This window comes from Onychostruthus taczanowskii, unplaced genomic scaffold (genome assembly GCF_017590055.1).
Source record: "Onychostruthus taczanowskii isolate IOZ18803 unplaced genomic scaffold, ASM1759005v1 scaffold27, whole genome shotgun sequence".
Lineage (NCBI taxonomy): Eukaryota > Metazoa > Chordata > Aves > Passeriformes > Passeridae > Onychostruthus > Onychostruthus taczanowskii.
In genome coordinates, this window is record NW_024500017.1 from 5,322,308 (window position 1) to 5,350,224 (window position 27,917).

The 27,917-nt window shown below is 44.9% G+C and overlaps 1 protein-coding gene across 2 annotated transcripts; it reads right to left on the reverse strand.

Annotated features, from left to right (window-relative positions):
• Positions 1 to 3,641: 3,641 nt before the first annotated feature.
• FBXO32 (F-box protein 32) lies at positions 3,642 to 27,917 on the reverse strand. Of its 2 annotated transcripts, none has more exons than XM_041407546.1 (9): positions 27,620 to 27,917; positions 24,421 to 24,533; positions 22,661 to 22,710; positions 21,900 to 21,992; positions 14,925 to 15,018; positions 13,925 to 14,109; positions 10,722 to 10,904; positions 9,393 to 9,536; positions 3,642 to 8,720 (listed from the first exon to the last, which is right to left on the reverse strand). In XM_041407546.1, the coding sequence occupies exons 1-9, from the start codon at positions 27,733 to 27,735 to the stop codon at positions 8,631 to 8,633; spliced, it is 1,068 nt and encodes a 355-aa protein (XP_041263480.1). In that variant the 5' UTR covers positions 27,736 to 27,917; the 3' UTR covers positions 3,642 to 8,630. The 2 variants fall into 2 exon arrangements, with proteins under 2 accessions (XP_041263480.1, XP_041263481.1); XM_041407547.1 differs by lacking the exon at positions 27,620 to 27,917 and adding an exon at positions 26,775 to 27,603.

Below are 27,917 nucleotides of genomic sequence, written 5' to 3' on the forward strand. Positions count from 1 at the left end.
CCAGGGAGGGTTGAGAAACCACCGGGAGCACATGAGGGGGCCGGGGAAAGCGCTCAGGGCGCTCTGGAGATGCTTGCAGCACTGCTCTTGACCGCGGTGTTTTGCAGCAGAACGGCGGCCAGTTTGCAGGGAATGGGGGCAATAAGGGGGTGAAGAGCACCCTGGCCTCTGCTTTCCAGCTCTTTCCAAGCAGGCCAGCTGTCCACACTGGTTCAGGCTTAATTCATGCTCTGGGTTCATTACAGCAATTTTTTAAAGCCTTACCCTGTACATGCTCAGCCACGGCAGTATCCGTGTGCTGCTGCTTGGGGCCAATGAGCCTTTGGGCTCTTACTTTCCTCAAGGGCCAAGCAAGGGAATTTTGCATTTTTTCAGCGTCTAATCCAAAAAAACCAAAAAATAACTTTGTAAATCTTTAAAAAATACTGTGAGGCCTTAGGCAGCCTGAGGAGAAGGGGTGCAAGGTGCTGTCATGCCCAGGGGTGTTACAAAGCTCTCTGCTGGCTCAGGGTGCTGCAGGACGAATGTTGTGCAGTGGCTGCTCTCTTGCAGCTGCCACACGAGCTCCTGCATGTGTGTGAAACGGGCTAACTTGGCTTTTCCTTCTTCTGAATGTTCAGCATAAGCAGGGAATAATAAAATGCAATTTTTCCACAGGGACCAGATGAAACAAATTTCTGCCCGGGTGTAGCTGAGGGCAGAGTCTGGCGCATTATTTTCTGTGCAATGATTCCCACGAGGCCCTGTGGAAACCCAGCTTTTTTTTTTTTTCCCCTCTCATTTTTCTACTTCCTTAAAATTGCCAAAATGCTCTGCTGTAACATATTTTCCTCAGTCACATGTGCTAGTGAGGAAAGAAAAGGTTAAATTCTCCTTTCGTACTATAATGTAATTCATTTCCTGTTTTTCACAACTGTCTAGACACAGATCTAACGAGCATTAACCCTGAATCCCACCATTGGGTTAAAAATAGAGGCTTTAAGTATAAAAAGTGTGTGGTAAAAGTAAGATTGTAGGTTTCTACCTACCACCAGGATACAGTGCTTTTGAATGAGAACCATTTAATTAGCTATAAGTAACAAAAAAAAAAAAAATTACTTCAGTTTCAGAGGTTTAAAAAGGCTCCTGGTTGCTTTATATACACCAGCAGTAACACAGGCCCTGCTGAGCTGTGGCATGGACAGGTTGATTCCCCCTCAGGAGTTATATTTGTCTGGATTTACACCTCCAGCTATATTAAAAAAAGAAAGAATAAATTCCACTTCAGTCAGAGAGCTATAAAAAGATTGGGAGAAAGTAATTTAAGAGAGGACCAATGTTGAAAACCATGGTCTGCTTCTGGTGGGAGACCCCATAGACAAAATGTGCCCCAGACTCCAGGGGAAAAAGTGATCCCGTGGTACCAAGAGACAGCTCGTGCTGGGAAGGCAAGGCCACAGAGCGCTGGGTCCCAGCCTAGCACAGCACTGGAATGCTTGCAGCCATGACCAGAGCCAGAGGGGCTCTCGTCAGCTGAGGCTGGATCGTGTTTGGGCGGGAGGCTGGCCCCAGGCTGAGCCAGGCAATTGCCCCCCGTGGGTGTGCAGCCTCCTCTGACACTTCCCACCAGCTGGGCTGCCACACTGGCGTGGGAGGAAGGAGAGAAAGAGGTTTCTGGCTTGGAACATGAGCTAAATCCCTCACAGAAGTGAGTTTTGTTTGTGGAGGGAAAGCAAGAAAAAGCAAAACTGTAGCCCACCCCAGCTTGGGACAGGGTGCAGACAGGGAGTGAAGCAGCTTCTTGGCTGACAGTTTATTACACACACCTTTCACATCAAAGATTACCCACAGAGACATCATATTTTGTGAACTTCAAGAATAAAAATAAATGCTGGTAAGAATTAGCTTAACTCAATGTTTAAAAGTCCTGCTAAAGTAAGTCAAAATTCCTGGTGTGTTGTGATAAGGAGGAACTAGCATTTCCTGCACTGACTGTGTTTCTCTGTCTACAAATACAAATCCCATGGGGTGGTTTGTTTATCTATCCTATGAAGCTGGGAGTGGGTGTCTTTCCTGTCCCAACACCCATCTCCAGCCAATGCATGAAAGCAGCAGCACCATCAGGAGCTCTGGAATGGACCTGGCACCTCAACTGCAAACCTGTGTGTGCTGCTGTCTGTATTCAAGGTCTGTTCTGACCAGAACTTAAATTATCCAAGGAAAACATATTAAAAAGACATTTGCTTGTTTTCAACTAAAAAGTGCAGTATACTGTGCATCAAGAATGGTGAGGAGTGAACTGGTGTCCTTCCAGCTTAGGGAAGGCCTTTGAACCCACATGAGTTATTTATAGAGCCTTTTGGAAAACAGCTCTTTCCAATTGCTGCAACTTTGATCACAGAAACAGCTCAGGTTTTGTCAAAAATAAAGCAATCCCTTACATGGTTCACTGGGGTTCACTCCTGTAAAGTAGAGAAGCAGAAATTAGGATTAGGGAAAGGTGGGGCAAAGCAGAGTCATAATTTTAATATTCATCATGTAAGAGGTTTTCAGAATGTTTTTTGGCCGAACTGTACTTCTTTTATTAGGCTCGAAGACAGACAGTGAGGGCACTCCAAGGAAGTGTACAGGGTGACTTGTTACCATTGGTCAAGGCAGACTCTTATCCATGTTTCAGAATGCCTCTCCCTCTATCCCTGACTGCACTTAAAAGGGTGGAGGTGGTTGCAGCAATAACATGAAAATGGGGCCCAACATACTCCTAAAAAAGTCCAGTATTTCCCTTAAAGGATTTAGTCTTTGCACATTTAGTCTATTAAAATAAGTAGAGCTTGCTGTTGAAAAAAATTTTGAATAAGAAATATGTCTTAACAACAGCTTTCTCTTGTTTAAAAGGCTTTATGATCTTGTCCCATATTGCGTTTCCAGAGACTTGTGTCTGGGGGGTGCAACCCTCTAACTGCAGATCCAAGTCACAGCATAACTACAAAGACTTAGGAAACCACTCAAACATACCTTATATGACAGTGCAAATGAGACTGAGAAAACATCTGCATTTTGTGCTTATTTCCATAGCTGGCGTAGCTTTCATGAGACAAGTAATCCTGTTTTATCGTGGTAACTTCTGTTCCAACCAGAGGCACGTTTCATTTGCCTTCTCAACTGCTTTTCCCCAATTTATGAGGGGTCACTTCAGTGGGCTCCCACTCACATTCCCTCTGAGCAAGAGCCTGGGTCAGACTGTTTGCAGTCCTAACACTAACAAGATGCAATTGTTCCCCACCTCCAAAAAAAGATTAAAAATCATCACTCAGGCAATATGACTAGAAAAAAACCCAGTATTTTCTAAGCCATAAGTTGGAGCTGAAGGTCTCAGATCAGTGTGAGCATTGGTGATCTGCTTTGGGGCAGCAATCACTCCTGTGCTGTGGGCAAGTACAGATTCATGAGCACAAGGCTCCCTGTGAGCCTGGGTTCTGTTGGAAGCCAGGGCTCATTTCCCTTGGAGATATGATGAAGCAATAGCTCTATCTGGGATGTTCTACTGTGACAATGAGCCAAGTTCTGGATGTTCCTGCAGAACAGTCTTTGCTTACAGTCATCAGGAGCTCAAGGCTGATAAGGTCACCACCTTGGAAACAACGAGACAACCAACTCTGTGGTTCACATTGTTTGAACATTTATTGCAATTCAGTGTCAAAAATGTTTTACAAAAATACTGTCTGCACAGAACAGCTATAAAAATCAGTTGAACATGCAAGGAAAGAGGAAAAAAGTGTGCAAATTTATAATGGAAGGATTTTAACCACACAATAATATTAAACAAAAATCTTATGTAAGGGATGCCTTTCACTTCGTATCATCTCTAGTTAAAACTTCAAGGAAAAATAGAACACACGCTCTCCTCCATATATAAGTATTTATAATAACTGTAGATTAGTTCCTAAAGATGAGCACATTTGCTATTTCAAATTAAAGTATTCTCTTGGTAGCTGACATGTTAGCATTCTGTGCAGCACGGGATGGCTAAAGAAAGGCAAATTCCACCCTCAGTTGCCCTCCCAGGAGGAGAAGCAGCAACACTTGGTCAATAGATAAGGAATTTCCCTGGTGTCAAGACTATCTGTATACTTGAGACAGCATGTGTCAAGGACAAGATGGATTTGTTCTCCTAGGGCCAGATCCTGCAAAGCTGATTTGCTACCAAAATCACTGGAGGAAGACACTGGGTAGAATTTAGGTGCTGGTAAAGACTCAGAGCGCAGCAGCCACAGACTGACAGCTGTGTGGAATGGCTGACCACAGCTTCAGAGCCTGGAACCAGCATCACTACAAGCAAAGAGCTGAGAAAGCAGCACAAGCAGAACAGAGTCCCAAAGCTTGAAGGAGGGAGTGAGTCTATACCAGCCTGATCAGCCATCAGCTCCACAGGGCCTGTGCTTGTGCAAACAGGCCAGCTACAAAGAGGGGCATCTTCATTTAAAGCTATGTCTTTTTGGCAAGGTGCTGATCTACAGGGAAGATGTGCAACACGTTTGTAAGGACAACCGCAGAGGACAACGCTGGTTTGCTGTACCAAGCAGGAAATCAGTGTGAAAAGCACATCTGATTTGTTTGCCACACAATAGGATTTGAAATGTTCCTGCTCTACATGAAATTCTAGCAACTAAGAGCCAAGGAATTTTCTGGGCAAGAAAAGCTGGTTTAGTACCTGTGTATGTTTTCTAGAAGGTGACAGCTTCCCAAAAGTAACTGAAGTCAAACAGAAATGGGAATACAAACAGTTTAAAACCTGGGGCACAGAAAAGCAACATAAAATATATTCCCATATACAGAAAGTGGCAGGGTGCAATTAAATGTTTACGTACAAAGCAATGTCTTCAGAGCAATACACATTTTCCTAATCACTTTACATAATTAAGGATCTAGCAACTCCCACAGTCAAAAAAAAAAAAAAAAAAGAAACCCAAATAACCTAAGAGGAGGTACACACGCTTTATGATCAAACTTCAGCATACCATAGTTAGTATAAATGGCTTAAGGTATGTACAGCTGAAATCGTGCCTCTTGAAATGGCCACCACATCAAACACTGGCCTCTTCTAGAAAGCTGAAACAGATCTCCAGGATCTCTCCCTTCCTAAGCCTCCTCGCCTGCATGGATCTATTTTTCCTCCTCACAGCACCATGTTCTATGCTGTTGCACTAGTTAAATACATCCTCTAAAGACAATGAGATTTCCCTGGATATGTTGGAAAGAGAAAACCCCAAAGAGAGGAAAAACTCTCCTAGTATAAGAATTGATGCACATCCAATGGAAATGCATCAACTAGCTGGAAAGTGAAATGTCATTTGAAACAAACATTCCATTTACAAAATACAAGCAGAAGTCTATTTTTCCCTTCACAACAGCTTTGCCACAATTGTCTTAAAATAAAGAAGTCCTTTTTGCATGAGAACAGCCTTAAACCATCCCACCTGGAAGCTCCTGATATCACTGTCAGTTTTGTTACTCTGCCACCCTCAGCCAAGCAGGTGCCTTTGCACCCCTGAAATACTGATTGCTTTGTTTGTAAATGAGTAAGGTATTTTGATGCAACAGTATTTTGTTTTAAATACAAACCAAGAGTATTGAATGCACTGCAACATCTCCCTGTACCAGCCACTCAAGAAACAATGGGTCCCCAAAGAGACCAAGGCCATCTTTGACAATTGCTGCAGCAGGAGGGTAATGACTGAGGCAGTAACTGAATAAGGCTTATTCTCTTTCTTTTTGTTTAGTCTGTTTTGTTCTGTACAGTAGTTGCTTGGTTTGCTGCTAGTTTGGACACTGACAGCAATTTCCCAAGACCTCACACAAGCAACAGACAAGTGTCTATGTATAACAAATCATCTTCAGCACTTCGACCCTTACAGTACTAAGAAAAAAAAATACACTGTAATTGAAGTAAATGTTATAAATAGGAGCCTCAGTTGCACATTAAATCTGTTGTCAGTATGATCCATGGTCTCTGGGTAGAGGAGGCCAGTGGGTTGATAGAGGGTTGATAGAGGCAATGGCTGGAGCCAAGACACTCCCAAATCACAGCTCAGTGTTAAGAATTTCCATCTTCTTACACAGGGAATGCAGTAGGCCAGATTCAAATCTGAGCTTAAAATTCACTCAGTGTCACAATCTCACACAGGGTAAGTGCTAAGTACAGATGCAGAGCAGGCAGAATGCTGCAGCATTTCATACCACAATACTGTTGCCTCCCCATCACAACAGGTTGGCTCACCATGGGTGGCAGAGGCAAAACTACAAAACAAAGCAACCCCAGGTCATAGCCGGAAACAAAAGATGCCAAGGGGATAGGTCTTCTCACTGCTGGATAAAGGAGCTACAGGACTTTCCAAATTCACTTCACTTGCAAGTTTCACTCCTTAATGTCCTCACTCATGAAGCCAGATTTCAGCTTTGTCTACCCGCTGCCATCAACGCATGAAGGAAAACAGAAACTGGCCTCTTTTACTCACAAACATCCTCCAAACAAGCACAAGAAGTGTGTTTTTCCAAGGTAGCAGTTTTTAAATCACTTTCAGGTGACATGAGTATGATCAGGAGGCTTATGCTTTCCACCAACAGTCAAACTGATGAATGGGGCATCAACACCAAGATAAAGCTTGTTATCCTGCATGTGTTTTCCCCTCATCTCTGGAGAGTGACAAGCTCTGGGCCATGGCTAAGGGTGATGCAGGCTCACAGAACTCTCTGGAAGAGCAAAAACTCAGGATTTGCTGTTAGGTGGCTGGAGAAGGGCAGTTCTTGACAGCATTTTCTGCATTTTCTTCCCCTCTTCCCACTGCTCCATCTAGAGGCAGCTTTTCTCCCTTTTCACATCTCTTCCAAGAATATGCAAAGTGATTTAGTTTGCAAAAATGCAAATACTGTCATTTTAAAATACAAACAGCTGCAGAAAAGTGTTTGAAGTCAGTTATAAAAATGTAAAAAAAGGAACAGCATATTTAACAATAATTAACTCAAGTAGTTCTTCCTGAATTGTCCTGAGTACTCCTTTTCCTCAAAATTTTTGTACATAGTCACACACAACCCACTAAATATTTACCCTTACGAGGTATCCTGCTTTCATCATACACAGAGAAAGTGCTATAAAGGAAATCTACTAGCAAACAGCAAAAACTTTCCACTGCATGTTTTCAGACTGCTGTGTATGAGCTGGATTCTTCAAGCTCCACTGTAGAGAAAAGTGAAGCATTGCATGCAACAGAGGAGACAGTGAGCCAGATCACAGCCATGGTGAAATGGCCACTTACTCTGTAGCACTGAAAATTTAGCTCTGGGTTAGGGTCAGAAGATCCCATAAAGCAGCTCAGCACTGGAAGCAGAAAGAACTAGGGTCTTTGGGTCTTTGCCCCTGGCATGGAGAAAGAACCAAAGATAGCAGTATGTTGGAAATCCCTTGCTTACCCAAGTGCTGACTGCCAAATACTAATCACTCCCTAAGCTCCAGGGCTCTGAAACAAAACATTTGCTGCCAGTCTTCCAGTGAATAAAAACCGTATCATTTAATGAGATTCAATGGCCCAGTTCCCCATATATTTTACCAGCTCCAAGATGACTGAACTCACTTGACAGCAGTGGGAATACAGAGCAGTGTATATGTTGGAAAACATGGGCTTGAAAAAACAGATTCTAACCTCACTTAGGATTTCAACTAGTGCAATTAACCTAATGAAGCAGATAAGAATTTACCTTGTGAGATTAAATCCAGTCCTTTGTTTCCCTATCATAGAACTTCCTCCCTTATAGATAATGCTCATGCTTTTGTCTTCTCTTTTCACATTTACATGGTCTTTCATAAAACCAACAAATTAAAAGAGGATGGAGTAAATTCTTAGGTATTCATATGGTGCCTATCATCTAGGCATTCAAGCACTGAGTAGAGCAAGAAAACTAATGTAAAGAGGTAAGCATTAATACAAGAAAAGATGCTTACTATCACAAACATTTCCCTTTAAATCATTGTACAAAATACAAAAGTTCACATTGTACACTGGATTTTTGTTTGAAAGGTACTCAATCTATTGGAGGTAGAAAGTGGTATGCTGCGATTCTGTCTCGCAAGTAGGCTAGATTTCTATCCTAAGTACTTCAGAATGTGTCCTTTTAAAAACACAAAAGTATTATTAAACTTGTCACAGGGATATTTTTCATAAATATTTCTAAAATGTCATACTTATAAATATGTATGCTAAATAAAACCAGATGGAGGAACAGTTCAACAGTCCTAGCCTCGTATTGCTTTCTCTCTATTAGAAACAAACCAAGAGAGTTCTCAAATGGATGTGGGGCAAATTCATTTTTAACTTCTAAAAACAAAAAATGAAGGTCTTTTTGCCCTGTATCTTGTACTTTGATGATAAAAAAGGGACTCTGTACAACATGCTGTATTTATACACCATTCTTATGGAAGTCTGTATTCCTTAAGTGCTGCTTGTCAGTGAGCAACTTCACCTTTCTTCTCCAAGATCCTCTTGTTCCTTGACTCAGGAGCTTCAAGCAAACATGAATATTTACACTATTTACAAATGGAGTGTCCAAGCTCTGTGACAGTGTCCTGTAGCAATTGCATAAGCTGCGCTGACCCAAGTTCAGAACCTGAACAAGTTGATAAACTCTTGTGGTGAAAGAGAGGTGGAGCAAGTCTCTGGGTTGTTGGCTGTGCAGGGGTGATCAGTACCCTGGGAAAGGAGAAAACAATTCTATTTAGAGAGGTTGCAGAAAGGCTGCCAAAGCATCAGCCAGCTTAGCACTGCCCCTCTGCCAGACATCCCACGTGCAAGTAGGTAGAGCAGAGTCCAGAATAATAGTTCAGAACTGGGCTTAATATCTTAGGGGCAAGTCATTGACAAAAGAAGCAGCAAGGATCCAATTAATTCTGTTCCACTCTTCTGAGGGAAGAGAGGCTAGAGCCTACCATCACCTCCTGGAGTTTAACTCCAGACACATGCCTTGCATATCACCACAGTGGTCAGCAGATTTTTGTCCTGAGCTGTTTTGCAGCCATCAGCTTTCATTCCAGCTGATTCTGTTGCCAAGACCTCCACTTGCATATAATAGGTAGAGGAAGCTGCTGGCAGTGCTAAAATGGTTTCTTGCAGGCAGCCCTAAAACGTGCCCATTTTCCAACCCTCTGGTCCCAATGGACACTACTCATGTTCAAGATAAAGCTGGGATTGCTGAAGCGCAGAGACGAAAGGGCCTTAATAGCTGAGGGAGAATTAAGATGTAGGAATTCACTAGGCTATGCAGGCAAAGGAACTGCAACACCCTAAGCCAGCCGCAATCAGAGGAAGCACTGGATGCCCCATGACTCCTGCCCCCATCAAGTCTGTCCCACCAGCACCTCATACCTTCCAGGAAAGGATGTGGCAGTGCCTGCACAGTTGCAGTGTGTCACCATACTGCTCCTTCCGTGGGTAACACCTTATGAGCTTGAAGTACATTTTTTTCCAATCCAGCTGTCCTTTGTCAGATAAGATCAGACGTTTGCGAATCTTAAAGAAAAGATACACACAATTATAGCAGGTCAAAAAACTGGTTTGTTCTGTTCAGCTCATGATGTTTTCTCCCTCGCATGTCAACCTTGCCAGTAACATAACAGTTCCCTTGCAACACTGAGAAAGCTCTTACTTTAAAGACTTCTCAGCTTCTTTGAGCTAAGAAGCTCTTACTTTCTACTTATAGCTGAAAAAGCTATAAGCATTTTCCTGATGGGAACAGCCTCACTCAATACCATTATGAGGGTCTGTTCTGTCTTCATCAACCTCACTGTAGGCAGCCTGAAACCCTGGGACCTATCTCATACTACTTTGACCACTGTTTCTGGTGGGCAGCACAGCAAGTAGAGTTGCATTTAACAGCTGTAAAAGTTGAGGTATTTTTCTCTAGAGACAGTGATTAGTCATATTAGCTTGGGAGACACCCATTTCTCTTTTAGGGTTCATTAGTTGCAGAGACTGGATTTGAATTCACTTAATAAAAGAAATAACTCCTCCAGAGTCACTTCCGAAGTCAGATTGAGTGAGTGAATAAAGCCAGGTCAGCAGAGAAATCTGGCACACGGTTCCTGAAGTGCAGAGGTCTAGTATAAACACCCCAGACATTCACCCATAAACAGAGAGTGTTTTTTGTTTGTTTGCTTTTAAGTTTAGATGATCCCAGATGATTCCCAGCCTGCCAGAGATGTTTACACAGGTATGAAGTGGGCAGCAGTAGGCCTGTTTTCCACATATCATCCCATCACTCACAGAACAGCTCAGAGGGGATGTCTTGCTCTAAAGGGCAAGGGAGTACAGCTCATGGACCCCATCCACAAAGATCCTCAGCAAGGGTGTCAGTCCCTGGGACATCAGGGTGATTGCAGGAGCTTGCCTGCACGTTTTCCCTGCACACATGGGGCAAGGAGCAACTGCAAGTCATGCAGTTGTTCCCACCTGGATTAGGATTGAAATTCAGTGTATGATTAATTCCTCAAGCTCCTATTTCAGGAATCATTGCTGTGGCATGTAAAACCCTCTATATAAATCATCTTCACAGCCATTCTCATGCCAGCCTATATTATCAGCTTGCTGCACAGTCCTCATATCCATGAGACAGCCAAGTAAGAGAACATGCAGGGCAGACACTCTTTCTGGGGGGGTACACCAAAAACTGATGTCAGTTTGCACCTTTCCTCATACCTGTCTGTCCGTGAAGTGGTACTGGCACAGTTTCTTCCACAGCAGCCTGTCTTCACTGAGCACTTGGAGGTCAGGAGCCACCTGACCCAGGCTAACCAGGTCCCTCCCATCGCTCAGTCGCTGCATGATGTTCAATTGTAAACACAATGGCAGGTCGGTCAGAGTGGTTCCTTTAAAGGCAGGCTGGAAGAGACAGACAGAACTGAGCTCCCAGGAAGCTGAAAACCTAAGAAATCCTAGCTTGTAGCATAGCTACTGCTTTTTTAGAACTTCTTCACGCAGAGAACAAAAAAGCAGTTCTCTCTTCTAAGTAAAGGAGACATTTTACATGGAAATATTGGATCTTCTGCCCCATAACTGTTTGAGATAACCTCTAGGGAGAGGACATGTATCTGTAGTACAATAATTAGGAGAGTTGCAGTTCAAGCCTCCTTCTCTCCTTTTTGTCCACTCCACATCCATACTTGTGAGGGTCTGCTCCCTGAAGTATCACCATCAGCTTTCACCACAGCAGTACATTGGCTGTATCGTGCTATCAGCTACTGTCCATCCAGGTCTCTCCACCATGAGGCAGATGGGCATTACTTCTCAAGTTCAGTTCTGGTTACACACACTGCTGGGAATCTCATGCTCTCCTGACATGTGTTTTAGCTTATAGCATCACAGGATCTTGCTGCAACCACAGCAGTGGCTGGTGAGCACTCACAGCATGGGTTCCCAGGTCACTGCTGGCAGGGCCAGCTTTTCCTCTGGGAACACTTGAAGGACCTGCCCCTTTCCCACAGACTGCAGCCCTGGTTTTCCAGGCTGTTCAGCCACACAAAAGCAGATCCTAGCCTAAAGAGACAAAAGGCACCCCCATCCACCTTTGCTTAGCCTCCACAGGGTCCAGGATTATTTTGCAAGTCCACCTGGGGTACAGCTCCAGGACAAATTGACCACAGGAGAGCTGCAGCTGCATGTCCTACAGTCAGGGGAAATCTAAGCTATACACAGGAGCAAGGCATCAGCAAGGACCACAACCTGGGCACCAGCTGCAGCTTCAAAACCAGCCCCAGCCTTATTAAGGCAAACAGCAGCTTCTAGGATTGGGCTCCAACAAAGAAACAATGTTAGACAGATGTGCCAAGTTCATCCTCTACCCTGCACAGAGATGCTGCTATTTTAAGTTGCAGAGTCACAGCACCCGCCTCATCTTTGGCAGAGCTATTAACTGTTTCAACAAGCAGCACACAGCCCACCAGCAGCAGGGAAACACTGCATGAGACTGCTTTTAATCATGTGGTCCCATCCCCAGCCATCCCACAGCATGGGAGACTCCAAGGAACAGTAAGTACATCTGCACAGCAGCAGCTCCTGCCTTCCCTCAGTGCTGGCCTGCCCAGAACCTGCAAGGACCTGAGCTTCTCAAACAAAACATCCATTTCTGCATCACCACCTGCCAGGCAGACCTGACACAATCACTCCAGGAGGAGTGAACTGTCTCTACAGTGTCTGGAGGACATTCCTTTCCATGACAGCCTGGCACCTTTTTTGGGGGAGGGCAAACACACTGGATCCCTGGATCATGTCCCACTGCTCTTCCTTGCCAGGCTGTATTTTGCACTCTTCTGAGCTATGTCTACATATAAGCTTTGCTAGGGAAAAACAGGCAAGACTAAGTTCAGAGACTTTTGGATCAAAAAAAAAAAAAAAAAACCCAAACAAAGCTTACCCTTGTATATTTTTTTCTGAAAAAAAAAAACAAAAAACAAAAAAAAAAAAAAAAAAAATCCCAAACAAAGCTTACACTTGTATATCTTTTTCTGAAAAAAAACCCCAAAAAACCAAACTTGTGTAACTCAAGCAAATCTTTACAGGTTTTCTGAATCAGGCCAAAAGCTTATCTGCTACTAGCTTTCCCTCAGTACTCTTTTCAAGCATTACTTTTTTTTTGCAGAAAGAACACAGATTAGACCACAACAGATCAGTAAACTGTCATTTTCTGGGCAGAAGTTTGTCTTTTTTATAAAGCAGCTATAGCACATACAACACTTTTCAAGGTTGGTTTTCGATTTTCTGGTTTTTCTTTTAATGATTTAGTGTTGTTGCACGATATCTTCCCCTTTAGAAACACCACAAGTTCACTGCACCATAAGTAACTGGCTGCACAGAGCTGAGCTTCTTCCTTTCTCTGAATTCATCTGGTTTTGTTCCAGCTTGAACTGAAGTTATCTTCAGTGGTATGAATTTTTTTTGCATGCTCTACATGTATTTTATTTACTTTAGAAAAAGTCTGCAAACCTACACAAATATGTGTAAAAGGCAGTTCCTTTCACAAGCAATATTTTGATGTACTTTTGTCTGAATAGACAGAGTTCTTCAAGACTACAAGGAGAACACCAACACAGATATCAGCATGGGGGAAAACTTCAGCATTTCAGTGAAGTAAGTATCCACTGGAGACAGAAAAAAAAAGTATATATAGTCCTGGGCAACTTGTTTGTATCCCTGCTTGAGCAGAGGGGTTTGACCAGATGAGCTCCAGAGGTCTAGTCCAACATCAAACCTGCTGTGATCGTGTGACATGAAACAAGTTCAGATTTGATTCCCATGCAAAGCCAGTCTAGAAATTTATCATCTAACACATCCTTCCCATCCCCACAGATGCTGTTGAAAAAACAGATGTTGTAAAAGCAGGACTCATCCAGCTGGAACAGGTAACTCCAGACTACTGGAAGAATTATTGGTATTTTCAGCCAGGAAGCATGAAGTTATGCAGCTATTTGAAAATTTGCATTTAATTTACAGATTAAACAAATCTAAAAACCTCAGCTGTCTGACAAACAAGTTTAGAAGGCAATTGCTCAATTTGAGAAAGCCTGAGTTGACTTTTCACACTGAGGCCTGGCCTCTGAGGACTGACAAGGGGGAGATGGTTTTTTGTCCAGCTTTGTTCACACAGCACTTCACAGCCATTATGGAGTCAAGCCACAGTCTGTGACCAGTATCCTCAAGCATGATCCTGGGTTGTGTACACTGAGTTTGAATTAAGGGAGTCAAGTGATGCTAGGAAAGCATCCAGTTATTCTGGCAACTCCAGGTCCTTCCAAGTCTGTGCTTGCACTGTGGAGTGTGGGAAGCAGTCACCCAAATGAGAGCCGTTGACAAAAAAAGGGTTCATTATGGAGACAATATTTTTAGCTTTCAGGATTTGTGCTTACCCTGGTGATCTGAATGTTGTTCAGTTGCTGCTGCCAGTGAAGAATGCTCTCCATCCTGTGCACCCACATGTTGATGTTTCCGACCAGGACAGACTTGCCGACCCGTTGAACTAATGTGCAGAGGGATGTGTAGAGGGTCTGCAGCAATTCCCTTATTAGCCTGATGTTCTGCTGATCTTCAAGGACTTTGGAAGAACAGGAAAGGTTAAAAATGGGAATTGTCAAAATCCTTCTCTGAATATACATGTTTCTCAGGCAAGTTATTTGCTGTAATTTCACAGGCCAAGAGAGCCAGCCTGTGCTTTTCTTTTCAGATGAAAGCACTTAAATGTTAGCCAGTCACAGCAGGTTAGACAGCAGATGGAAAGAGAGCCTCCCAGGATAAGCAGATGAGATCTGCTGCACTTCCCATTTCCAGCCACTGGCAACCAGCCAGTTTTCCCCTCTGATACTGTGCAAGAACTTATCTACGTGCACCTCTTCCCCAGCAAATGCACATTTCTCATTATGTATAATAACAGGCTGCTGTCAATGCTCAGGAGGCTTCAGGAACAGCTAAACATCCACAAGGGAAGTGCCACATCTCAACCACAATTCATTCCCCTGAACAGGTGAAGACACTCGTCCAGAGCAGTGGGAGCAGTAGGTAGAGCACAATGCCAACAAGGCAGCAGCAGGGATTGCAGATATGCCTGGCCGACGGCATGAGCAGCCAGATCTTCTGCAATCAGAAATAGGACTCAGTAGGATGCAGAAGGGGTGGTAGTGAGCAAAGCTGGGAAAGGAGGAGTCACCTCTCAGATACCTACCAGACTACAGAAATTTCTTCCCCTCCCACCCAAGTCCTTCATTGAGGGAAAAGAAAGCAGAACTGCACTGCAAAAATAAACAGTGGAGCCCCTCTTCACCCATTTTGCATTGCCTGACTATTGTTAAGGATGTGGTTCACCAAAGTACATCAGATTAAGTCAGACTCCCCCTCACCATTTCCATTTCTTACCTTTCTGAACCACTTTTTCCAAAATGTTCATGTAGTTTTTCTGGGCAATGCCACTCAGTGACGTCAGCTGAGACTTTGCTATCAGCTCCAACAGCTGTGGATAAAAATAGAAGTTGCAAGCCTTAGAGCACAGAGATACCTTTCTAATCTTGACTCCTAGTCACATGACGCAGCAAAACAGTCCAGAGACTTGTTTGCTGCTTGAAAATAAAAAGGAGACAGAACAACAGAGCAAAGTAATGCAAAAGGGAAGGAGAGCAAAGGCCAAATAACTAAACTCACATCAAAAGAGGTGGGGGAAAAAAGGCATTTTGATTATCTTCACTCTGGGGGGGAGAGGGAACTTGATTTCATGGTTTAGAGATGCAGAGAAACCACAGCGGTGCTTGGACTGACAGCCGCTATTCACACCAGGGAACAGCGAACGGCCAGCGTCACCATCCCGCACCGGGGCATAAACAAGCAGTGCCATAAGGGAACACGAGCAAATGCCTGTGTGGATGGGGATATTATTGATGGACCATTAATGAGAATCAGACTCCACAATTTACGTCAACTCCTGGGTTGCATGGGTTTTGTCAGAGCGCTGTCGCCACGACAGAAAGGTTAAGTACTGTAGGAAGAACAAAAATCCTCCCCACAACAGACCCCTTCCCTCCCAAAGTTTCCTTCCCTGTTTGACTCTAACAACTACAATAACAAACCACCTTTCCCTGTCTGCCCTGTTACTTTATTTTAACCTCCCCTAATGAAAATCTTGCTTTCACTTTCAATTAGTATTTACTTCCCATCATTGACCTCCTGACTCTTGAGCAAGCTGAGCAGTGAATTTGGGCTGCAGTCGTTAATGGAAGCATTTCCCACAGGGAAGGACGCTTTCTCTTCCCCATCTCTGTGCCACAAGAACAGCTGGGGAAATTTCCTATGGAACATGCTCTGCAGAACACGTGGCCTGTGATCTTACAAGCCTTTCTCCCTTCCCCCAACATTATATAAATGCACAGACTGCCAACGTGTCAGTCCATTTGTTTTGGATGTACACAGACTTCTGTATTAATTTAGTAGGAAAGGAAAAACCTTTTATGCTACAAATCAATCAACACATTGCCACATGACCAGCTTATTAATCCTTTATCATCTGCAGCTCCAGTATCCCATTGCTGGCACCACAGAGAGACCAGAGAAGGTGCAACTACTTGTGTCAAGTAACTAAGATGGCTTTTGACTAGACTTGATAAGTCATGAGCTGAACTGTTGGCCCTGCTATAAGAATGACAGGAATGTATCCAAAAAGTCACTGGCAGCTTGCCATGAAGCGGGGGCTGAGGGAGAGGTATTACTGCAGCCTGCTCTGCTCATCTGGGGCACCGGCATGTGACTGCCACTTAGGAGCAGTGAAGTTGCCTCGAGTGACCAATCTCATCTTCTGTTTAATATCCAGGCCAACACCACCATCAGATGGCTTTGAGTTTACATTCTATTAATATCTTGCACTTCACATGACCAAAAAAAAAAAAAAAAAAAAAAAAACAAAACCTCTCAGCAAGATGAAAAAAGACCTGCACTAACTCCTGTCAAGGGCAGGCTGCTTGTTTCCTTGGCTTGTTTGGAGGAAACAGGAGATGTGGGAGAGTTGGGTAATATTTGGTGCACAAGCATCAGTGTATTTTCTGGCTATATTGGCTAAATGAGACCCCAATAACTAAATACAAGGCAGCTTGCAAGACATTTGAAAAGCTTATAGAAGATCTTTATTTTTTGAAATACTGGACAAATAAATAGGAAAAAAAAACCCAACCAATGTCCCACAGTAGTCTCTAATACTCTGTTACCCTAAACTGTTTAGCCTTCAGACCTTTGATTATAGTGATCAATTTGCCAGACTCCATCTGTACACTGGCCATACATGCACCCAGATCAGCTTGTCTGTGCACAAACAACTGCTGTCTCCAGATTGCACTGCTCTGGAGCTGGCACAGAGACAGCTTCCTCCAGGCTGGGTGTTAGCAATACTGTGCCCATTACTAAAAACAACAAAGTGCATGCAGCAATAAGCATCGTGTAATGTAATACCAGAGGAGTTGGACACCAGGGCCATTCTTTTAGAAGAACAAGGAAAAAAATCTCAGTTCCTTGCAGAACACTAAATTGGTACAAAATTAATTTAGTCAAAGGAACAGATTCAAATTTGCCCTGTCTGTGTTTACCAAGGTTCAATTTATGTTCAGTGAACCAGCTCAGATATCATGTGTCACCTCCCTTCTCCTACAGCAATAAACACAGGATGAAATTCCATATGAAAACTATGTTGTGAATACTTCTAGGGCTACTCCACTCCCCAGGGACCACTGACTGAGCAACTAGCTAGTCCTCCAAATCAAAAGATATTTTATTCTTCTCTGCTCATATAATACAAAAAAAACAGGTAAGCAGTACAGTTCATCTGTGCCCCACATGCTCCAGTGCATTGGGGGTCTTTTAGTGTTGGCACAGGCCCCAAGTATGGTCACAGATTGACAAATTGGGGTCTACAGCAGTATATATAAAAAAAAAAGTTGCCACTTGCAGAATACAGACTAAAGCAGGGAGATGAATTCAGATTAATGCTGAGTAGGGTAAAAAGACCAGAGAGCTGCAAGCCTGTGTTATGATGTGGCTGCATTAAGTCCAGCCCACGCTCAGCTGAGAGGGACAGATGGTAGGAGAGAGTGCACAGGGAAAGGTTAAGAGCAATTTTAAAAGGTCTGCTTTTCAAATACACTAAGTAATTGCATTCCAGCTAGTTTTAACGGGAGCTGGGAAGTCTGCAACACCTCTGGAAAACAGGGTATTAAACCCAAATTCACTCTTCCAGCTCCTCAGAATTTGAGAAAGTTGACCTGGTAGCTCCACTAAAAAAATCCTTCCCTATTTTATTTGCTATCAGAGGTTTGCCAGAACTATAGAGAAAAGGCAAGAGATGCAGTAGGTTATCCCAGAGCCTACCCAGCATGACAGTAACCTGCTCACCTCCCCTGAGTGAAGAGGGGCTCCTGCTCAAACCCACCTGGAGCAGCAGCACAACAAAGTCTCTCAGCTTCAGCAGCAGAGCAGATCCTTCTCCTCCCATAAGCACAAGATAAAAAATAGCAAACAGAACAGTGCCATGTGGCAGGGAACTAGGGCCACCTGTTTCAGGGCCATGAAAACACTGCTGTGCACCCATGACTACTATGTGCATCATTGCTTAGACCTGCTACAGCCAGATGGCACTTTGACCACAGTCTTGGTTCAACCCAGGGGTGTGCAGGCAATCCACTCCCCAAATAACCACTGCTGGGGCTTACAGCACAAAAAGCCAAAAAATCCTCAGCAGTCCTGCTGTGCTGAGCAGGAGAGTACAACCTTGACTCAAAAAGGGAAAGGTTCTGTAGTGATTAAAATCACAAGTCTCAAACTACTGAAGTGTAAATTCCCCACTGAATACCTCAAGCCAGCTGTATGAAAGTTGGACTGCACCATGTGGGGATCCGTAAGTTCCTGATGGTTGGGGATGTGACTCCTCACATCTGGACTGCTTTGAAAAAATGAAAAATTTAAAAATCCTCCTCTAACCGCACCCCGCTGTCACAGCCCTTCACTTTTGGTGGCTGAAGTGTCACATTGGCTGTCAGCTGACAGGTGGAGCCAAGGCAAGGCGAGTTATAATGATTTGCAGCACAGGTGCTGACAGATCTCCATGAGACAGCATCCAGCTGATATTCTTTCAGGACAGCATAAATCCAGGACTCCTGGAGCTAACCTCTATTAAAACTTAAGAAGCAAATTTAAGAAACTACTTTAGAAGGCTGCACACAATCTAGATCATGTTATTTTAGAAGCATTGTGCCCAGGCTGCTTAACATGACCTAAGTTTTTATGACCAGAAACAGCACCTTCCCTTGAGACTACACAACCATCGTAGGAGAAATCCTTTTCTGAAGAAGCAGCCTGCAAAGTCTGTCATTTGAACACAGTGTTCCTGAAGGAAAACCAACTTCTGGGCTGCAGGCACCTTTGTCTTTGCTCCCATTAATTATGTCCACAGAATGCTTCCAGTCTTTTCATTAAATTCTCTAAGACCAGAGAAACCAGGGCTGCTTCAGACCAACAACAGTTTGGGTCCTCTGGGTCAATCACACACTTCCTTATTAGCCCTAAAAAGGGAACACTGTCTGTTCTGTAACATGTAAGCAGATGCACTAATTTGAAGGATCAGAAAGGACCAAGTAATGACACCAATACTTGTAACTTGGCACTTCCAGAGCTGTACCAGCAGATCATCAAGTGAAAATTGATGTTAGAGGAAAATTTCTTCTGCTTCACTTACGTGGACTTACTGGCTCCAGCTGATGGTATTTGCCCATGAAAAACACCTGCCAAGCTTCTGGCAGCTCATACCTCTACTCCACTTGAAGGAGGTACCCATTTCATCTGTGCACCATTAGAAACTCCAAGAACTTACCTTGGGTGTATCTAAAGCTGAAACTTCTGTGACAAGAAAGCAAGCACTGAAGACATTTAGGCACTGTTCACTTAAGTTCAGAGAAATTCAGAAAGGTAAGTTCATGTTAAGCCTGAGAGCCTGTTTTGCTACCAGCAAGTGATGCAGTTTATGTCTTAATAGCGCAAACATGGGTGTAGCCAGCAGAACCTCAAACCTGCATCTTTTTCTCTTTCTTCCCCTACAGACATTGTCACATTCTTTCCCAGCCTCCAATTCCAACTCCCCTCCTTGAAAAGCATTTGCTTGATGAATTAAGTAGCATGACATTAGTATCAGGTATCCTGAGCAAGGAGGGGAACTAGAGAGAACAAGGAGAGGAAAGGAAGGGAAAAATGTTTTGCCTGCCAATATTCAAGGCATTTTCCATGTGACAGATTGCCCATTCATATGCTTTAAGAGGCCTGCGACTTGCAAAGGACCATAAACATGATCCACATCTAGGCAGAGCTTTTCATGAATAAATCTGGCATATAAGGCATTTTATGAACTACTATCCACTGGAGACTTGGCTGATACAAGCCTTTTATTTTAAGAAGTCAACTTTACAGTTTGATCCACGGTACCAGGTTTAACATCTTCTTTAAACTGCCAAACCACAAGTCAACCTCAATTAGAAACCTTCATACTTCTCAGTAGTACTAGATCTGTAAAACTACTGGGGGAAAGCTATTCTTAAAAGCTCAGAGGAGAGGTAATTTGTAGAAACAAGTACACATGTCACCTTCCATAGCTTTCAAAATTGTTGGTTTTGATAAAAGCATCCCAAATATGCTGTGTATGAAGGCCTCATGAGAAAAAGAGAGAAGGTCAGCCTGAGCTCCCCCATCAGACATCACTGAAATTTAAGTTTGCTCTTCAAAAAAATTTAGTGGGATTTCTGCTCAACCTTTGCAGTCCCATATGAGACATCTATCACATTGGGTCAAGCAGCAGAGGCCCGTCATGTGGCACAGCATGACCTGAGGCCATGCTAAGCAGAGGTCTTTGGAGTTCTTCACTGTCATGAGAAAGTCTGCCAAAAGGATATCTGCAGCACTAAACAAGTTTTATTTTACATTCCTTCTTTATATTTGACTAAAGGGTTATGGCCTTGGCATGAACTGTTCCTTCTCCAGTAATCCCCCTGAAGATGACACGGCTGTGTGTGTATATATATCTCTCCAATATCAGGAAACGTCGACTACCTCAGCCCTGGTGATCTCTTCTGCACTGGCAGGAAAACAAGTTGTCCCAAGATCAGCAGAGCTAGGACAGCTGGAGTTTACATGACTTGGATCCTGCTTTGCCTCCCCCAGAGTCCCCACTCCCTGCCACCACTCTTGTTGTGGGACATCCAAGTGATTGCCCTTCCTATACAGCCAGTGGGGTCATCACCCCCAATGCCTGTACCCTTCCCAGGGTGACAGAAGTTTCCACAGGGGACTTGTCACCTAGATAAGCTAGGTGAAAAAATCAAGGTGAGCCTGCTCAGATAATTTCTTCCTTGGACACTTTTCATGACACTTGATTAACAGGGAAAGCAACACCACTGCTGCTTGCTCCAGAACCTAACACCTGAACAGCTGTTGCCTCACCAGTGATCAGCTGCTCACAAGGCATGAAAAGGAGCTGTTCATAAACAGCCTCAAGTTAATAACTTTTTTTAAACCTTACTGAATTCCAAATCTTGCTAAGCATTCTGAAATTCAAGATCAATTTGCAGATCACATGCAAATAAACATACAAGTATCCACCGCTCTCAGGACAGTAGGTCCCCCCAGCCACTACCACCTCCTTGGCCATGCCAAGCCCTGACCTATGATGCAAAGCCAGAGCATGGGAAACTTGAAGCTGATGACTCCTTTCTTAACTAATGTTGTCAGGACTAAACAAATGTTTCACCCACTGAAACCACTGCCAGTCACAAAGGATTAAGAGCAACTGTGATCCTGAAGTTAAGATCAGTGCCACCAAGAGGTTCAGCCCATCCCCTCATTCCCAACACGCTCAGCTCTCCTGAGTCTTTCCTGTATTACATCAGTGGAGACAAAGCTCCACAGACCTCAGACTGGACCTTCTGGAGCAAAGAAGTCTCCAGTGCCCTGTGGCATCTGCAGACAGCCCATGTTCTTCAGAAGCTGAACTGAAAACTCAGGAATTAGAAGTCAAGCTTTCTGGGTTTCAAAAGTGAATGACACAATTGAAAAGTAGTAGGAATTCTAGGCTAAGGACAGCTCATCTTCCACATGATCACCACTTTGCTCTCTTTCCATTTTAATAAACTAAAGACAAGATTTGGGCATCTATCCACACACAAAACTTCCATGAATTACTTCATGCAGAAAAGCCTAACACACCCACTTGCATGCTCAGACATCTCTTCTTTGCCAGTGCTTCCCATTACCCAACTGGTGCTCAGTTTAGAGCCTCCACCACCATCACATCAAAATAAACCCTGGACTTCGACTCACCCTCACAACGTAGTTGAATCGCCTGGAATCCAGGATAGCACTGGAGAAGTCAAGCCGGTTGAAGGCTTCTCCCAAGGTGCAGTAACCATGGCGCTGAGAAGAAAAAACACTCTGGGTCATGCTTTGGCAGACTTGATTCCAGACAGCATCAGGTAGATCTGACCCAGAGCAACTCAATTTAGCAAGCTGTACCCACAAACCATGGGAGCAGCTCACAACCAGAGGAGGCAGGCCTGGCTCCTGCTGAGCTGCACTTACTGACATCAAGAGTGGGCATGGCCCAATGTAGATCATGGTAGTTTCCCAAGAGAGACCCATACTCTGCTCATGACACATGGATTTATGTGTGAGAATGAGCCACACATTCCTGGGGTTCAATATAGAGTGCGAGTTCAGAGCAGTCCCCTACAGCCACTTCTCTCCATGAGTGCAAGCGAGCCGTTGTGATAAATTCCAATGATTTTCCATGTTAGGATTCTACTGGGTGAAAGCCAAGAACAGTATTATGGCTTGGCCTGCAAATAGCTTTTTTTTTTAAATGAGGGAAGCAAACAAGTCATATTTTAAACACACGTACAAAGCCTTGTACATTGAGCCCTGGATCCCTGAAAGGGGCTTAAAATCATTACTGAAATTCCAGCCACAAGCCAGATCTTCCACTTACCTCTTAAGAGCTTCTGCTGATTTATATCAGCACAGGATCTTCCACTGCTTGTAAAAATCAGTAAAAAAGAGAACAAAGAACCTGTAGAGGCACTCACCTCTTTTGTGCTTCCCTTGTGAACATAGATCCACTTTTCCTGGTGGAAATCTGTTTGGATAAAGACATTTCACTTAAATCTTCCACCTCAGAGAGCTATATCTCTGTTCTGCTCTTAACATTCACTGTCTTTTACTATAAATTAACTTATTTTGTTTACACCACCACATTTGAAACCAAATCTAGCAACTTGCAGAGCTGCTTTGTTTCTGCACAGCTTCATTTGAGACTGTAGCCCTAAGCCTCAGAAAAGGCTTCTGTTTCATTGACACACCCCGAGACTGTAAATGTTTAATCTGTGAGCCACAGATATACCATAGCACCTCCTCTTTGGTCCCAGACAGTAAGTGTGGCTGACAGCCAGGTTTTGTTGTTATTGATTTTATTAACTATTTATTACCTTGGTTACAGGCTTGGGATTGTATGTCAAATTTGAAGTTGAGCAAAAATGTCATGAGACACCAGGCATGTAAGAGAGCTTTTAGCAGTGAGGTCAGGCTCAGAGGAGCATGCTTATGCTTGCAGCTAACTTGCTAAAAAAGAAAAAACTATGTGGGACCGAAATTTTCCTATTTCTAATTGCCCCTCCCTTCCCTCAGAACGGGAGTTGATCCATCCATTCCCCAAAATAACTTCCAAATACCCAGCACATACTGCTAACTCTGTTTGCAGAAGAGCCTGTACTATAAGCAATTACACTGCTCAGTCCTTCTCCCACTCCATTTTCACATGGGCTTTTGACCCTACTTTCACCACACACTGGCAATTTAACTGCTAGTATGTAAAAAAAATTCTCCTCCCCACCCTGCTGGACTCCTTTCCATAAAGAAAATATTGAGCTCCTAAAGCAGCCTGTAAATTAATGAACTTGAAGCTACAAAATGTACTCCTGCCTGGTACCATAAGTCCAAGGACAGACCCAGTCTCAGTTACAGGCATGCTGACCCTGCATCAAGCCCTTTTCAGTGGTAGGTCACAGCAGAATCCAGCCAAAAACCGTCATGGTAACATTTGTTTTTTCAGAGAACTGAATACACTGAGGGGCCAACTTCTGGCAAGAGTTTCCAAAATCCTGGGGGATGCACAATGAGTTAATAGCAGTGTGGGAATTGTAACTCATTTCCTCTGGGTATGTTTACATTTGTAGCCTTCACATGTAACTCCAGTACCTATCTTGCAGTCAGCCCAATGCAGGCCGTGCTGTCCCTGCAGGCTCCCCTGGGAGCTCCCCCAGGGCCCCATCTGAGACTCGGGCTGCTCGCTGTGCACACAGAAGGATTTCAAGCCTTCTATTGTTTTGAGTGAGCTGAAATCTTATTTCATTTTTCATGCACTCCGCACACAGAGATAGGATCAAAGCTTACATTCAGGCTTGTAGCCTCCAGTAATGTAGATTAGTGCTCAACATGCATATGGAAGGAAGAATAAATTTAGCCTGTTGTGCACAAGGAAGTCTATGGGGGAAAATACTGGAACTGGTTCATCTGAATGTACCATAGGAAAAAATTACTCTCCTGACAAACAAATGACAAAAAATCTGAACACAAGCAGCACAACTCCTCAGAACAGGGATTACTAATGGGGCATAAATCTTCACATTAAACTTCACATATCCAAGTTCTCTACTTAGGTCAAACATGGGCGCATGTTTGACCTAAGTAGAAGGTTCTTCATGCACTGTGCAAAAAACATAGATATGAAGCATTTTCCATTCTTCTGCAGAAACTTTTGTTTAAAAAGAAGTCCAAAAAGATGTCTTACATTGAGTCTTGGCTTTGTTATTCAGCAGATCTTTTTTTCTCTTCTTGGCAGCAACATCATAGTTTATGCTGTTGAAGAGATTCTCTTTGTTGTGATCATCTTTTTTACAAAAGCTGTGAATGACACAAAACAAGGATTCTGTTTATTTCTACATTCTGTTGAACACTGTATTTCCTGCAAGGACAAAAAAACAGACAGGTTTTTATTGTGGCCTCCAAAGCCGCCTTCTTGTAGGCTGCCCCTGAGAAGTAGAAGTTTTAGCATCCAGTATTGGTATTTTTAAAGAAACCTCTGGTGCCTTAATTCTGGGCTAGCCAAGACACCCATGACAGGAGCAGGTAACAGAGATTACACAGTTCATGCTGGGACACTGCTGAGCAATGTTCTTTTCCACTCTTTAACCTATTTCGATCCTTAAGTAACACCATATCCTCCTAGTGTAGGTAGCAGATTGCTCTGAGCCAGCCAGACTGGTACAGAAGGACATATTTAGACATCCCTGAAGACATATATAAGTACTCAAAATATTTACTAACAAAAGAGTTCCCACAAAATACTATTTCAAGCTTACAGGAAAAGCTTAGCTGAGGTTCAGACTTATCTGATGGTTTTCCAGACCCTGCACAGTAGTGACTACACAAGTCAACAGCTAGGATCTCTTGTCCAAGACTGCCCATTGCCTGCTTCTGCTGGAGCTCTGCTGTAACTGTGTTATTAGTGAAGGGATCTATAACCCATTATTTCTTTCAAGGGCAATGAAAGGCTAGCTATAAAGAGGCTGTGCATCAACATCCCCACATACTGCAGACCTGCATATCAGCAGATCCAAGCCACAACTCAAAACTAAGAAGCCCCTGGGCAGCCACAGCACTGCTGCAGAGATCCTTGGGGGAGGCAGGGGAGGGCAGCACCACCAGGGGCTCTCAGCAGAGGCCCAGCACACAGCCTGCTGCCCAGAGCTGCAGGGTGCCTCACAGGTGCCAAGGAGAAGACAGGCCATGCATTCAGGAGAACAAAACAGAGCCATACCCATTACTCTAGCAGCTTGCAAGGGATGAAGCATGGCTGCATGCAGGTCTAAACTCAAGGAAGGGTCCCAGACACCTCGCTGCACCTCTCAGCTACTGTGGCTCAGACAGCCCTGGAGCTCTGACAGGTGCCAAAACATGCTGCTGCTGCTTGCAGCCCTAGGCAAGCTTCCTCTGAGACAGCGAGGAGGACCCTTACACAGCCAGGAAGCTTCCTGTACAGGCCATGTGTTTACACTACTTAGTCTCAAACAAAACCCAAACATGAGCACCATACCAAACACACCTCTGACAGCGATTCAGCACAGTCTCCTGCAAAGAAATGAAACCTGTGGGACAAGACTTCTTGTTTCCCCCCTGTTCACTGGCTGTCTGCATGGCCACACCACCAGCACATGCAAAAGTCAAGTGACCAAGTCAAAGTTTCAGCACCAGGAGGGACCCAAATCCCCTATGGCATGATCCAGATGGGTGTTCTGGTTTGGCACCTGCACATGGCCCCAGAGGAAGAACAAACCTCTCTCAGTTTCAGAACACCATGACCTTCAGCTCCCCCTTCCTACTCCGCATCCCCCTTGCAGGGCATCCAAGCTGTGGAGAAGGTACCGCTGCCATGGGCTTCACCACAGCACTGCAGAAGGGGAAGAGCAGCAGCATTGAAGGTGAAAAATAGTCACAGAAACAACAATTCAGGGAACCAGACACTTCTGCCAGCTGCAGCTTACTCAGAACCACCTAAACCTGAGAGCAGAACATCTCAGCTGCTCATGTGCCCCATCCATGCTGCTTCCTGCTGGGGGGGACCAAAACCTGAGAACAGAATATGGCGGCAAGGAAGAAGCTGTTTTGGAATATCCAAGCTCATGTTTTATCATGGTTGCACAAAACCAAGAGGGGGTCAGGTTAACACGCTCCATGCAGTAGCAGAATCTGAGCCCAAGAGCACAAGATGGATCTGCTTTAAATCTCACATGTCAACAGCACACGCTTGCCTGTTGACTTCCTACTGAATGACTCTGTAATTTGAAACCACCATGACAGCAGCAATGGACGGACTCCAGCATGGGAGGCAGATTATTACCCTGTTTATGTACTGCCAGGTTTCCACACAATTCTCCAGGGCATCCTGACAGGTTGAGCAGTTGGGCACCTGGACCTGGCACTGCAAGGACCTCAGCCTGGAGTCAATATGCCACCCCCTTGCTTTCAAATCGAAAAAGGGATGTATAAACCCATGTTAAATTCAGTATTCCCAATACACTACCATCAGCCAGACATTTTTCTACCTATTTAAAAATTACAAACCTAAACTTGATTTTTACTTACAGCTTACATGGAAGAGAGCAGGAGATACCTGCAACATAAGCCTCCTTGCACAGTAACATCTCAGGAGTGGCTCACAGCAAATCCCTTCTTACTCCAAGTCCCTTTGTCATGGGCATTCCTGACCCATCCCTAGGCCCGGTGGCAGCAACCCCAACCCTGGCAGCACACAGCTAGGAGAAGATGGAGCTCTGTGAGGAAAGTTTGGTTTTGACAGGAGCGATCTTGCTGGAGCCCACGACTCCCACGCACTGCAAAGCTTCCTGCCCGCACCATCTTGGGGGTTTGTTGATGTTTTGCAGCCAGATTAGTCAAGCAGCACGTAAGGTACATTACTCATGGCCTGGGGAGGATTTATGGCTTCAGACACATCATCCTTCCGAGCCCGGGAAGCCCCAAGCAAGGTTGTTTTTGAGGGGGGAAGGTGGGCAGCCACCTCCAGGGCCCCTAGGAGACGCCCGGCGATGCTCCCCGGGGGCACAGCCCTCTGGCCACGGGGCAGGTGAATGTTTCATCTGCTCCTCGATTTTTCGTCACACTCCACAGCCATGAGGACAGCCCGGCCGCCTGGGGAGGAAAAGCCTCCACAAAGGGACGTGCGGACCCCAGCCGGGGGTGAGTGACCCCCGTTCGGAGCTTCCTCTACGCCCGGAGGGGCGGCCGAGCCCTTCAGCCGAAAGGGCTGGGGTCACCCACACAACGGCCCCGCTCTGCGGACACCGGGGCGTCCCCAGAGCCGGCCCGGGGCGAGGGGCCCCGTCCGCCCCTCACGGCTCCCCCCCGCCCCGGCACCGCGCCCCCTGGCGGCACCGCCCGGCAGCGGGGCCGGACCGCGCCGCCGCCGCTACCTGCCGATGTCGCCCACGAAGCCGCCGCTTTTCTCGTCCAGGAAGCGCGTCCAGCCGTCGGCCGTCTTCACCCAGCTCTGCCCGGGGGAGCGCCAGTCCTGCCCCAGGAACGGCATGGCGACGGCACGGAGCGGAGACTGGAGCGGTGCGGGGCAGAGGAGAACAAGGTAGTACCCGGAACGGTGCGGGGCAGAGCAGAACAGGGCAGTACCCGGAAGGGTGCGGGGCAGTACCCGGAGCGGCGGCTGCAGCGGTGCAGTAACTGCGGGCGCGCTCCGCGCTATTTATGTGGCGGCAG

Bases quoted from the DNA above. Each gene is read 5' to 3' on its own strand.
- FBXO32 (XM_041407546.1), bottom strand. From the start codon at position 27,735: ATGCCGTTCCTGGGGCAGGACTGGCGCTCCCCCGGGCAGAGCTGGGTG. The intron at 24,534-27,619 runs GTAGCGGCGGCG...TGTCATTCACAG, and splicing joins TTCGTGGGCGACATCGGCAG to CTTTTGTAAAAAAGATGATC. The intron at 10,905-13,924 runs GTAAGCACAAAT...TGTCTCTTCCAG, and splicing joins ACAACATTCAGATCACCAGG to CCTGCCTTTAAAGGAACCAC.